At 48.0% G+C, this 14,234-nt stretch overlaps 1 protein-coding gene and 1 long non-coding RNA gene across 2 annotated transcripts in view; one reads left to right on the forward strand and one right to left on the reverse strand.

Moving 5' to 3' along the window:
• PKD1L2 (polycystin 1 like 2) overlaps window positions 1–14,234 on the forward strand; it is a 101,468-nt gene that overhangs the window by 81,298 nt on the left and 5,936 nt on the right. Inside the window, exons 32-38 of the mRNA XM_040253566.1 lie at window positions 246–450; window positions 1,675–1,771; window positions 4,929–5,066; window positions 6,374–6,559; window positions 7,443–7,776; window positions 10,037–10,170; window positions 11,735–11,862. Coding sequence (XP_040109500.1) covers window positions 246–450; window positions 1,675–1,771; window positions 4,929–5,066; window positions 6,374–6,559; window positions 7,443–7,776; window positions 10,037–10,170; window positions 11,735–11,862 — 1,222 coding nt within the window. The remainder of the gene's footprint in view (window positions 1–245; window positions 451–1,674; window positions 1,772–4,928; window positions 5,067–6,373; window positions 6,560–7,442; window positions 7,777–10,036; window positions 10,171–11,734; window positions 11,863–14,234) is intronic.
• LOC120872893 overlaps window positions 1–14,234 on the reverse strand; it is a 25,038-nt gene continuing 10,804 nt past the window's right edge. Inside the window, exon 3 of the long non-coding RNA XR_005723369.1 lies at window positions 1–85. This is a non-coding gene — a long non-coding RNA (uncharacterized LOC120872893). The remainder of the gene's footprint in view (window positions 86–14,234) is intronic.

A 14,234-nucleotide genomic window follows, 5' to 3' on the forward strand; every position in this document is an offset into this window, starting at 1 on the left:
CCCTCCTGACCTTGAATGTGGAGTAGCTCCTCTCGGCCCTCCTGTGTCCAGTAAGCACTGAGTAAAGGTGACCTCAATAGCATATCTGTGTGTATATCAGACAGAATACAGAACAAGACAAGGAGAAAAGTGAGGGTCTGAGGGGTCAAGGAGCTTGACCAAGTCATGCAGCTGGTGGAGGTGGAGTAGGAGTTGAACTTGAGCCCAAATGGTGCCACACTGATTATATCCACCCTCTCTTGCAGTTCCTTGCAGGCAAGCAAGCTCCCTCGAGGCCTGCCCTGGTGGTGTGTCCTGGTGGGCTGGCTCCTGGTGGTAGTCACAAGTGGGGTGGCAGCCTTCTTCACCATGCTCTACGGCTTGCACTACGGGCGGACTAGCTCCCTCAAGTGGCTCATCTCCATGGCCGTCTCCTTCGTGGAGAGCATGTTTGTCACCCAGCCACTGAAGGTCAGGACCTCTGTGGGGCTGCCCTCATGTCCTCCTCCCCTCTGTCCATGCTTTCCCTCCTGCCAGCTGCTCCCTCCTTAGGCTTCAGCAGTTCCCTCATCTGTTCATTCAACAAACCCAGCTGTAGGGCCACTTCTGGGTAGACCTGGGGCAGGAAGGTAATTACCAGGATAACCCACACACCCTCATGGCCAGATGCTGGCATCTCATCATCACTGTCACCCTTGGGAGGGTCTTCGCCTCCACTTTACAGATGGGAAGACCTGAGGTAAAGAGGACATGAGTTTGAGCAAACTCTGGGAGATGAAGGACTGGGAAGCCTGGTGTGCTGCAGTCCACACGGTCACAAAGAGTCAGACAAGATTTAGAGACTGAAAAACAACAACAAAAGAGGATAAAGTCACAAAAAAATCTTGCCCTAGGTCACATGTAAAACAGGAATGATATATTTCCTCAGGGCTAGGATGCTTTTGATTGTGGCATGTGCAACTTACAAGAAGTTTCTCTTCAGAAAATAAAAACACCAAGTCATTAAATGTGTCCATGAACTGGAAATACCCTCCTATTCCTGAAAATGTAAAATTATGCAAGTGAGCAGTCAGAGTCACTGAATCTGGCCTGGAAGAAGCCGGGCGGTAGGAATACTGGCATGGGGTAGAGGGAAGCTATAGAAATGAGGGAAATGAATTTATAGAGAGACTCTTTCTACCTATGAGGCATTGCAGAATCTTTCTCACCCCCCCACCCAAAACAGCTCCTAACGCTTGCCCCAATCCAGTCTGAGAATATTAAGAACAGAGTCCTGAGCCTTATGCTTCTATACTGTGGGTGCAGAGACAATGTAACGAGAGGAATTACTTCATATAGAAAAGGAGGGACAGACGGAGGGAGGAGGCAGGCGTATATGCTAGGGAGGTGTAAGTCACCAGGCTGAGAGGTAACAGAAAGGCTAAGCAAAAGGAGAGCAGCGGGTGGGAGGGCTCAGGGAATGCCAGAAGCAGGGTGAGTTCAAGGATTCGCCTGTCTTGGCCTGGTTGGTGACCAGGCGCACACACACTTCATGACCATGTGCCCTCTCTGCAGAGGATGGGTTGGTTCCCACCTGGCTGCCCCAGAGCATGGCTTCTGTCCCAGGACACCAATGTATCTCCCATTCTACCCAACTCAGACCAGGAATTGACAGTTTCCAACACAGGCTTGGGGTTCACGGTGGGTGTTTTCCAGGTGCTGGGGTTCGCAGCTTTCTTTGCGCTGGTGTTGAAGCGAGTGGAGGACGAGGAGGAGCCTGTGGTCCCCCTCCTGGGACGTCTCTCCGGCCCAGGTAATGGTCCCTGAGTGCAGGCAGGGGGCTGATGAGGCTGAGAAAGCCCCACAGAGCCCAGCCACTGGGTGATCCTGGGCTCAGACCTTTGCTCCCCATCAGACTTCAGCTCTACTGGTGAGGCACCCCCAGACCATCCAGGAACAAGTGCCTCCTCCTCTGTCTCCTGGGCAACATCATTCCTCCCCATCCAAGCCTTTCTGACACCCAAGCATGAAGAGGCACCATGGGGTCCATGTTCGGCAGGGGCCATCATCCTCTGTGTAATACCAAGCAAGCTTTCCTCTCCAGGGTTCAGGTCATTAGAGAACTAAAACACAAGTCGTGGGGGTGAGGGGTGAGAATGGGGGATATGAGAGTTGTAATTAGGGTTCCCAGACAAGGGTCTGCAAACAACAGCCAGGGGCCCAAATCCAGCCCAGCACCTGCTTTTGTAAAGCATTTTAGTGGAACACAGCTATGCTGCCTCTGGTCAGAGGAGCCCATGACCAGACCTCTTCCCCCCAACCTGACCTCTCACTTTCCAGCCAAAACTCCTGAGGGTGCCTACAATAAGAGAATTACAAAAAACAAACAGGCAAACAGAACAGAGTCAACACTCTAACAGCCTATGCAGAGATTCTGACTCTCAAGGGAAAACAGGAGCAAACAAAAGCCCATACCCCTATATCCCCAGGCAGTATGGTGACCTCCTCATGGGCCTGGATCCTTCTGTCCTCCAATAGAGTTTTGGCTTTGCAGATCCAAAAAGTCCATTAAAACCATCTTCCAAGTCAAAAATTAATTTTCTCCAAAGAGACGTCAGCCTCCCAATCAATTAAATATTCATCGGTCATTCCTTTGGCATTTATCCAGGGAGTACTTGCTGTGTTCCAGGCAATACAGTGCCTTGGGAACATGATTTACATAAAATCCAATCACTGTAAGTGTATAATTCATTGATTTTAGTAAATTTATAGAGTTGTGCAACTATCACCACAATTCAGAATAGCTGTGTTACCCCCAAAAGTTCCCTCTTGCCTGTTTGAAATCAATCCTTGCTCTCCACTCAGCCCTAGCAACACAGCACTGACTGGCTGGAACAGGTTACTGCTCTTAGAATAAAAGGCATTTGTGGTGTTAGAGGTAAAGAACCCACCTGCCAGGGCAGGAGATGTAAGAGATGCAGGTTTGATCCCTGGGTCGGGAAGATCCCCTGGAGAAGAGCATGGCAACCCACTCCAGTATTCTTGCCTGGAGAATCCCATGGACAGAGTAGCCTGGTAGGCTACAGTCTATGGGGTCACAAAGAGATGTACATGACTGAAGTGACTTAGCACACTTGGAATAAACAGCCCATTTGGGAGACACACTAACAAATAAATGTACAGAATGACTTGTAAGAAAGAATGAGGAAGGTACAATAAGAGGGTGCAGGCCTCTCTGCCGAAGGGGTACCTAAGCTGGCTCCCAGAGGATGTGCACGTGGAAGGAGTGGTTCAAGATGAGGGCAGAGAAGTCGGTGAGGACCAGGCCATGCCATGTCCTGGGGCCATGCTGGGGATTTGGAGTGTCTTAAATAGGAGATTTGTGATTTTAGGAAGATTACTATGACTGCTCTTGGAGACCAGAGGTAGTGGGTCAAAGGTAGAAGTGGGGAGGCCAGAAGGAAGACTAATGAAATGGTCCTAGACTGGGGATGGCATGCGTTAGCAGTGGGGATGGACAGAGGGGCGTGGATCTAAAAAGACAGTTGGGTCAATATAGCCATATCAGACTGCCTATAAACGGTGTTAATACCAAATGCAGACAAGGATGCAGAGAAGCTGGAGGACTGATACAGTCCCAGTGGGAATGTAAAATGGTACAGACACTCTGGAAAACAGTTTGGCAGTTCCTTTCAAAACTAAAAATGGGTTTACCATTTGACCCGGCAGTTGCACTCTTGGGCATTTATCCCAGAGAAATGAAGACTTATTTTCATACAGGAATCTGTACACAAACGTTCAAGGCAGTTTCATTCGCAATAGTCAAAAGATACTTAGCCACTCCAAGGAATCTACCCAAGAGAAATGAAAATATAGGTCCATACAAAACATTCATAGACACACTATTCTTAATAGCCCAAACCAGGAGTAATCCAAATATCCATCAATAGGTGAATTAAACAAAACGTAGTATGTCCATTCAACAGAATACTACTCAAACATAGAAAGAAACTAACTACTAATATACACAACATGGATGAGCATCAATCATTAAATAAAAGATGCCAGATACAAAAAAATATGTACATATGACTCTATTTATATGAAAAGTCTAGAAAGAAAAATCTATGGATACAGAAGCAAATTAACAAGGCTGAGGGCAGAGATAGAGTGGGAGCAGACACTAACTTCAGAGACATGAGGGAACCTCTAGGGGTGACAGAAACACTCTAAAACTGGGTTGTGGTGATGGTGGCACAACTCTATAAATTTACTAAAATCACTGAATTGTAGGCTTCTATAGGGTGAGTTTATGAAAATTATAGCCAGAAGGCAATGGCACCCAACTCCAGTACTCTTGCCTGGAAAATCCCACGGACAGAGGAGCCTGGTAGGCTGCAGTCCATGGGGTCGCGAAGAGTCAAACAAGACTGAGCGACTTCACCTTCACTTTTCACTTTCATGCACTGGAGAAGGAAATGGCAACCCACTCCAGTGTTCTTGCCTGGAGAATCCCGGGGATGGCGGAGCCTGGTGGGCTGCCGCCTATGGGGTTGCACAGAGTCGGACACGACTGAAGTGACTTAGCAGCAGTAAGCAGCAAAGTGGTCTGAGAAAGAAGATACTTGGAATTAGACATAACAGGACTTTGAGATATTAGATACCCTCATCTTTCCAAGTTCGGGAAGCACTGAGATCCACCTTAGAGTTCAGGAACACAGGAAGACTGCATCCAGTGATTGGTGAGACCACAGTAATGGGAGGCATCTGTTCCTGGAGAAGAAGGGACGGGACCCTGGGCACTGGGATAGCCCAGGCAGAGGAATGGAGGGCAGCATTGGGAAATGGCTCCTGCAGAGGGGGAATGATGGGTCCCGTGGTACCTGGTGAGGGGAGTCTCTCGGTTGCAAATGCCTACATGGTTCCACTGCCCATTTGGGGGACTGCTCTTATGCCCTTCACTTTCACAGACCCCTCTGCCTTGTTCCGAGCACGAAGAAACAGCAGAAAGGATATCTACCAGCCACCTCTGGCCTCTGACATTGAGAAGATGAAAACCATGCACCTCAAGGAGCAGAAAGCGTTTGCCTTAATCAGAGAAATCTTGGGTAGGCAGCCAAGATTACCTATCAGTGACCTTCCCACTTGCTGGTTCTTAACACAGACTTGAACAGATGTGGTACAATCTCTTTTTTTTCCTACTGTTTCTGCTCTGTTTATTCATTTGGTTTTCCAGGCATTGGTCAACCCCTGATTAGTGTTCTAGATGTCTCGTGAGATGTGCATTCACATGAGACATTTTGTCTCTTCATCTTCTGGGGGAGTCCTCCGGGAGTCCTCTGACAAGCTCTTGTAAAGACTGGCTACTGTCATTCTGAGGTCCCTCTTCACTGGGCCCTGAGAATTCTCTTTATTATTCTACTGTGTTGAAGCTGTGGCCTGGATCTCATATTTTCATCCTTCTTGGTTCATTCCTTTGTTTCATGAAACACACTCTCCCATAGCTTCCATGACAAGGAGGCCATGCTTGAGTTTGTGCTTCCACTGGCCAAGCGTGTATGGCTAAAGCACACAGCTTTAGTAGGAGCTTGCGTAGGAATTGCATATACAGAATGAAGAACAAGAAGGGTGTGGGCAGAACCCCAATAAGTCATCTTGATGTGGGGGGAGGGGTGCCAGAATGCATATTCCCAAGCCATGGACCCAGAGATTCCGGTTCAGTAAGGTTATGCATCCCCCACGTGATTCTAACTTCAGGCTTTCTAAACTAAATCTTTGTACTTAATGGCCCTTAGGTCACACTCATCTGTTTACAGATGAGGGTAGGGAACACATCTGTCATCTTTATCACTCTATCCTGAGCGTTGTAACTTGGCAGAGAACCCCCCTTTTTTTTTTGCCGTGCCGCGCAGCATGTGGGGTATTAGCTCCCAACCAGGGATCAAACCTGTGCCCCCTGCAGTGGAAGCCCTGGACCACCAGGGGAGTCCCTGGAGCCCCATTTTTAAAAAATCCTCTTTAAGAAACATTCAGACAGCACAAAGTCCATGCAGGCACTACTTTAAGTGCTTTATGAACATTAACTTGTTGACTCCATCACAACTCTGTGTGACAGAATTTTCATCTCCACTTCACAGACGAGGAGAAGGAGACTCAGAAGGGTTAAGTCACTTGTGAAGGGCACATGGGTAGGAAATGTCAGAGCTGGAATTTGAACCCAGACAGAGGCTCATGGCCTGTGGACTTTGCTCCTTTCTGCCGTCCTTATAAGGACTGGCTCCTTTGTCACCAGAGAGGCAAGTGACAGGTCTACAAGACCTCAACTGTTCTGAGCCATGTGCCTTTCCACAACTTGCCCTGCGCTTGGCAGGAGTTGGGGCTTCTGCCTGACGAGGGGCTGTGTCTCCCTTCCCAGCGTACCTGGGCTTTCTGTGGATGCTGCTGCTGGTTGCCTATGGGCAGAGGGACCCCAGCGCCTATCACTTCAACAGACACCTCGAGCACAGCTTCACCCAAGGCTTTTCAACTGTGCTGAGCTTCCAGCAGTTCTTCACATGGGCCAACACCACCCTTGTGAGCAACCTGTACAGTCATTACCCAGGTATTGTTCCCAGCCCAGGATGTGTATCAGCACCTTGCACACACTCCTTTCTTGGAACAGCAGTGAGTCACTGCCTCAGCCTTACAGAGAACCAATAACCACAGAGCGATATGCTTTGAAGGAGAGACCCTCTGAGGGCCCCTAACCCTCCCAGAATGCAGTGTAGAGAACCTCCTTCTTAGCTAACTGAGCCAGAGTTGGCCAGGCAGAAATGATATGGCAGGCAGAAAGGACAACATGAGTGAAGGCAAGCCTGAGACACCAAGGCACTACACTTCCTGGAAATACAGAGTGTTGAGTGTGGCTGCCTTGTGGGGTAGGAGTAGAGGACCTGTGAGAAGCAAAGCAGAAGAGAGGAACAGGGGCCACATCATGAAGGCTCTGGAAGTTCACAGTTTATGTTTAAGGAAGTGAAGAGCCATTGACAGCTTCTTTGTGAGGCAGTAACAATCAGTTCTGTGGTATAAACAGCACATGGAATCTGAAGTAGAGGGTAGGTAGGTTAGGAAGCTAGGGAGAAATGATGGGACGGATGTAAGGACAAGAGGCAGAGGTGATGGAGAAAAGGAGGTGGGAACATCGAAGATGCACGCTGATGGGCCCTGTTGACTCACAGGATGAGCACTGAGGGAAAGGACAAAAATGGTCTCCAAGACGATGCCTGGGTAGGGTGTGTCATTCCTCAAGAGAAGTTATGCAAAAAGTAGACCAGGTCCAAGGTGGGGAGATGGTGATGAATGGTTGAATGTGGCTGGCCATGAACTTCTCTTGGCTGATTCTACGTGGGTACACTGGAGGTCATGTTAGCATCCAGGCCAAAAAGCTTGGAATATGTTAAGATGATGTTGATGGCTATATTTACCCACGTGTTTCTCATCCCCAGGCTTTGTCACTGATGGGAACGCCAAGCTGGTTGGCAGCGCCCAGATTCGCCAAGTGAGGGTCCAGGAGAGCTCCTGCCTTCTTGGCCCGCAGCTGCAGGCTTTTCTTGACAGGTGCCGTGCACCATATTCCCTGGATGTGGAAGACCTGTCAGACTACGGGGAAGGTTGGAATGCCTCTGTCCTCAACAACAGCAATGACTTCTCCCAGGCTTGGCGGTACCAGAGCCAGAGCCAGAGCCAGCGCCGAGGGTATCCCCTCTGGGGCAAACTCACCGTGTACCGGGGAGGAGGTTACGTGGTCCCCTTGGGGACTGATCGCCAAAGTGCATCAAGGTAAGGCTTACCTGGTTCATGTGCAGCAGAGAAAAGACATTTGCTTGATTCCAGGGGTGCAGCCTTCAAAACAGGGCTAAGCCAAGCTCATTTTATCATTGTGGGGAGGGCCTGGGGGATTCAGAGGCACTCAGGTAGTATTTTCAGGCCTCTGGGAACTATGCAGTCTCCAAGTTGGAAGAGAAATCCTGCCTCCAGGATTCTCAGCCTGGGCACCAAGCCTGGTGGCCTCGGTTAGAAACAGTAGAGAGATGGGGAACTCAGGATCACACAAAGCACCCACCACCAGCCAAGTAGGAAGTGGTTAGGGCTCTTAAACCTTAACCACAAATTTGCAAGTTCTGAGGTTTTACCTACTCATAAGCTAACATGCTAGTTTGTTTCATGGATGCTGGCAGAAGACACAAGACTCCTAGGTCAGAGACAAAGGATTTCACTCTTCACAGCAAAAAACAGTAGCAGAGCTTCATGGTGATGGGACAGTCCCCAGGAAGGGCCATGATAGATGCTTGCCCATGCAGGGAATGACAGTACCAAGGAGGAACACTGCGTATGGAGCACTTTATCCACTGTTTCTACAGTGGCAGAAGCAAGCCTGCTCTTTGTCTGAAGGAGGACATCACCCCATTCCTTGAAGCTGCCCACTGCAAACTCAGCGCTGAGATGAGGCCTGGGTAAAGCCCAGCAGAACCTCGTGTTTCTGGAACACTGGGCCTGAATGTGTGGGGGCACACAGGGCTCATGCACACCGTCTCCCAGCACGCTCTAGTGTTGGAGGTTTGAAACCTGGGACTGCTCCTGTTAGCAGTGTAGATCCGGGTGAGTGAGTAAACCCGTGTGAACCTCTGGCTCCTCCGCTGCATTATTACAACATCAAGGAACAGAGGTAACAAACGCCAAAAGAAAACACCTGGCGGGGTCCTCTGGGATTAAGGACAGGCCAGAAATAGTCTATTTCCACATAAGAGGTGTTTTCCTGCCACTCAGAACTGACACATTCAGCAGGGTGCGTACCCACCAGAAAAGCGAAAGTCGCTCAGTCACATCTGACTCTTTGCAACCCCACGGAATTCTCCAGGCCAGAATACTGGAGTGGGTAGCTCTTCCTTTCTCCAGGGGATCTTCCCGACCCAGGAATCAAATTGGGGTCTCCCACATTGCAGGGAGATTCTTTACCAGTTGAGCTACCAGGGAAGTCCCAAACTCACCAGGGATGGGGCATATTTTAAGACAGGCCCATCATTACTGCTCTAATAACAGCTATTATTATTAATACTGCAAGCACACACACACATATTTATATTTTCTCTTCATAATGATCCCGAGGCACTGGTGTTAACACCACTGCAGATGAGGAAGCTGAGACCTCGAGATGTTATCAGCTTGCCTATGAGGCAGGCAAGTTTTGAATCCAGGTCCCTCTGGCACATGCTGTTCCCACAACACTTGTGAGCAGATCTCTGGGAACTGGTTTTGTGAACTTCCAGCCCAAGAGGGACTGTGGCAGCTATAGCTGCTGCCTGCTAAGCCCCTAATGTTCTATGTGGCTCCTCTAACACCATGTCCTCAAACTTTAAAATGCATCAGATACTAAGTACTATGTATAAGATTGGGACTTCCCTGGTGGTCCAGTGGTTAAGACTCCATGCTTCCACTGCAGGGGGCATGGATTTGATCTCTCTGGTCAGGGAACTGAGATCTCGCATGCTACTCCACATGCCAAAAAAATAATAAAAATGAAAATGAAATAGACAAGCAACAAGGATATATTGTCCAGCACAGAGAATTATAGGCCTTACTTTGTAATAACTTTAATGGAAATTATTAAAATCTATAAAAATACTGAATCACTATGCTGTACACCTGAACTAACATTGTACATCAAGTATACTTAAAAAAGATAGACAGAGATAGATAATGGGTAAAACAAACCAAAAAACCACATCATAATCCCCTGGATGGCTCACCAAAGCACAGATTCCCAGGTCCCCATCCCCAGAGATTCTGACTGGGGAGATCCGGGGTGGAGCTTGAGAATTTGCATTTCTAACACGTTTCCAGATGATGTGATGCTAGCAGTCTGGGGACCACATTCTTAGAACCTCTGCACTCCCAGGAGCAGCCTGAAGGCCCTGGGGCCTGGGGCGCAGAGGAGAAACAGGGGGAGGAATCTTGACAAGAAGCGTTGGGCTCCTCCCTGGGCCGAGAGGGCAGGGAGCCCTATGCACTGAGACACCCCTAAACGCGCCTCTTCCCACAGAACCCTCCGGTATCTCTTTGACAACACCTGGCTGGACAGCTGGACCAGAGCCGTGTTTGTGGAGTTCACGGTCTACAACGCTAACGTCAACCTGGTCGGCATTGTCACTCTGACCCTGGAGACCAGCGCCCTTGGTGGGTAGGCTCGCCTGTGAACCTATCTGCATGTTCCAGATGATAGACACCCCTCCCTCTGGGCTAGGGCTCCTCATCCCCAGGCCAGAACTCCAGGGCAAAAGGGTCTTAGTTCTGCCTTTGCCCCTAAAGGCAAAGTTTCAGGGCTGCTCCACCCTTCTTCCTGGCTGCCTGCATTTCCCTCTGGCCTGTCTCTCAAGTCTGGGAGACAGTTGGGGTCTGAAGACAGCTCATGTTCTTGAGCTTTCCACTCTCCTGTGCGTGGGGTTGGGGGCTTAGCAGTGAAGGCCTGGGGAGGGGGTGACCTGGTAACAGATAACTTCACCTAAATCACACTTTATTTACAGTATCTCAATGTACAATGCAAAAGTTACATGCAACCTACACGTAAAAGTTCATTTTACATCAAATTCTAATACACACATACCAATAAAGGGCTTCAAAAATAATTTCCTTAACTACATGTAATACTATTTTGTGTTCTATTCTTTCTCTCCATTCCCTGCTTTCCACCCTTTTTTAATGCTAATCATAATCCACTAAAAACACTGATTTAAGCCCTCTTCAGCTAATAATCAATTTTCCTAAAATCAACCACCTCTTTTTTAAAAATAAAACTTTAAAAATATGACCTTTTTTTTTCCCCTGGCCACTCTTTGTGGCATGTGGGATCTTACTCTCCTGACCTGGCATTTAACCTGGGTCCCCAGAAGTGGAAGCACAGGGTCCTAACTGGACTGCCAGGAATTCTATAAATTACATATTTTAAAAAGTAATATTTGTAGTTCTTTTAAAATTTCAGGACTGTGTAAAGTGAACAGTAAAAGGCTTTCAACTTCCATTATCATTTGCTACTGTCAAAAGTTTCTTTCAAATCCTTTTTGGGGGATTTATTCGCACGTCTTGTAATTTCCTATTTCTTTTTGCCATCTCTCTGGCGGTTTAAGAACCTTTTAAACAATTTGTTCCCAGCACAACCTGATTAATTTATTTCTACAAATGAGAAGCATGGTGTAGGTTTCTGGTCTAGCTGATTCAGCAGCCCACTGATGTCAGCAAGGTCTCAGGTGACTTGTATCTCTCCAGTCTGCCATTTTTCGGACTGGCTTTATCTTTACAGGCAGTAGCCTTATTAGTCAAATTGGTTTAGGAAAAGACACAAATGGATGAAAAAGAATTCTAAAAAAGGTTGAATTTTAGGCATATTGGTTAACAGCTGAATTGATCTCCAGCGTTCTCTTTAGATGAAATGGCCTTAAACAAGCCAACTTGGAGTAAATTGACGTTAGGCAAGCAGGTATGCTGTGGCTGGAGGTGATGAGGGTGCTGAAGGAAAAGGCAGGAGGCTGTCTTCTACTGCAGCCCGCCTTGTCCCATCAGATACGGCAGCCGTTTCTGGCCTTCCCCTTTCAGTCCCTTGGTCTGTGGGTTAGAAGGACCTCTATCTTCTTTTCTGCCCGTGGCCACCCCTCAGAAGGGTTTGAGTTCACTTCATCTCACTGATGACTTCCGGTATTGAGTGGGCATGTGGCCGTGGGTGAGGAGAACACACTCTGCTTTGCAGGAACCTTCTTTGCACACGTGCACCTGCAGAGCCTGCGCCTGTACCCCTTTACTGACGGCTGGCACCCCTTCGTGGTAGCCGCGGAGATCGTCTACTTCCTGTTCCTCCTCTACTACATGGTCGTGCAGGTGAGGGGCGGGCTTGTGGCTCCATGAGGATGGAGTGGGCATGTGCCTGCCTGTTCTCTCTCCCTACTCCCCTCTTCCTCACAGGGGGCCTAAAGAAGGGAAAGGAAGATGTTCTGCTTAGCTGGCAATCTTCCACATCCCCTGCTGGCCCCGAGGGCTGACCCAGCTCAGGCACCTCTCAGGAACTGAGACTTTTAGGATGGTCCTTCCTGGGTGGTCTCTAGGAATTAGGATAAATCCCCTTTCCCACATTTACCACCATGTTGCACAGTGATCCATAAACCTGGATTCCACATGGTCTCTAAGCACTGCCAATTCAAAACCACCAGCCAACAGTTACCTAATAGCAGTTTAAGTCCCTGCATTTCTCTAACAACATCAAAGGAGGCCCATCCACCACCCACCTCTCCTCTCCATAGCCCTCACACTCTACCTGCAGCTGCTTCAGAAAGCCTCTAAAACTCTTAAATCCTTCTCATCACGCTGCTTAAACAGTTAAAAATCCCTCCATCTCTTTATAAAAGAGGTGAATTTAGCCTCTTACCAGACAAACACATGTCCTTCTTCCAGAGGAGTGGGAAAGAGGAGGGAAGTGGAACAGACAACACAAGATTCTCTTGCATGTAAGGGAAAGGACTGAGAGGGAGGGCAAGAGCACACACTGTTCTCATTTAATAATAACTCCTATTCCCCCTAAGAAAACAACTCATGTTTTTTTTTAATTGATTAGGCATTGAACCCCCTAGTGGATCAGTGGTAGAGAATCTGCCTGTCCATGCAGGAGCCATGTGTTCAATCCCTGGGTTGGGAAGATCCCCCAGAGAAGGAAACGGCAACTCCAGTATTCCTGCCTGGGAGAATCCCCATGGACAAAGGAGCCTGGCGGGCTACAGTCCATGGGGTCTCAAAGAGTCGGATATGACTTAGCAACTAAATAACAAAGCATTAAACTGAATGTGAAGCTCATCCCAGACAATTTGATAAAGAGGTTGTAAAGACAAATAAATCTCACCCTTGCATATCTTCAGGCAGATACACATCCACTCTTAATGTTGACTAATCCTTAAGAGGACTTGGAATACCATTTATACCACTATAGGATTGTTTATACCACTAGAAGGCAATGGCATCCCACTCCAGTACTCTTGCCTGGAAAATCCCATGGACGGAGGAGCCTGGTGGGCTGTAGTCCATGGGGTTGCTAAGAGTCCAACATGACTGAGCGACTTCACTTTTCACTTTCATGCACTGGAGAAGGAAATGGCAACCCACTCCAGTGTTCTTGCCTGGAGAATCCCAGGGACAGGGGAGCCTGGTGGGCTGCCGTCTATGGGGTTGCACAGAGTCGGACGCGACTGAAGCGACTTAGCAGCAGGAGCAGCAGCAGGATTGTTTATACCACTAGTTCAACCTAAGTTCACCTGTTAATTGTGGTAGCCACCTGAGTTTGCTAACTGCCTTTACGAAATGGAAAAAACAGACTTCTGTGTTTACAACAGGAGGTAATTTTCCAACTTGTAACCAAGTGCCTTGGCTCCTACCTTCCCAGAGAACCTGGGAGATAAGGGCTCTATCTTCCTTGATGACTACATTTCAAAGAGATGACTCCTTGGCCCTTGAGAAAAAAATTTCTGACTTTTAACGTTGGGCAAGAGGATTGTTTTTGTTTCTCTGGTGGCTCAGACAGTAAAGCGTTTGCCTGAAATGCAGGAGATTTGGGTTTGATCCCTGGGTTGGAAAGATCCCCTGGAGAAGGAAATGGCAACCCACTCCAGCACTCTTGCCTGGAAAATCCCATGGATCAGAGGAGCCTGGCGGGCTACAGTCCATGTGGTTGCAAAGAGTGAGACAAGACTGAATGACTTCACTTCCCTTAAGAGGATTGTTTAGCTTTAAAAAGATGTACATACATCTCAAATTAAGGGTCAAGTCAGTTCTTATGTATTGGCTTTTATGTGTGTGTTAGTCACTCACGTCCGACTCTTTGAGACCCCATGGACTGTAGCCCGGCAGGCTCCTCTGTCCATGGGATTTTCCAGGCAAAAGTACTAGAGTGGGTTGCCATTTCCTTCTTCAGGGGATCTTTCCAACCCAGGGATCAAACTCGAATCTCCTGCACTGCAGGCAGATTCTTTACTGTCTGAGCCACCAGGAAAGTTCTTGCATCTCAAAGAGGCAGAGAAAGAATTCACAGTTATAAGTTTTCTAAAGTAAATGCTTTTTTGAGGAGAGAGTTTTCTTCCTCCCTTCTCCCCTCACCTTTTTTTTTTTTTTTTTTGCATCTGAGAGAATTAAGTGCTTTTTTTATTAGATCCTGTACTTTCTCTTAAATACCCACAAATTCTGCAGCCCCGACTGATGATGGGGACAGG

This window comes from Oryx dammah, unplaced genomic scaffold (assembly GCF_014754425.2).
Source record: "Oryx dammah isolate SB20612 unplaced genomic scaffold, SCBI_Odam_1.1 HiC_scaffold_13, whole genome shotgun sequence".
Taxonomy (NCBI): Eukaryota; Metazoa; Chordata; class Mammalia; order Artiodactyla; family Bovidae; genus Oryx; species Oryx dammah.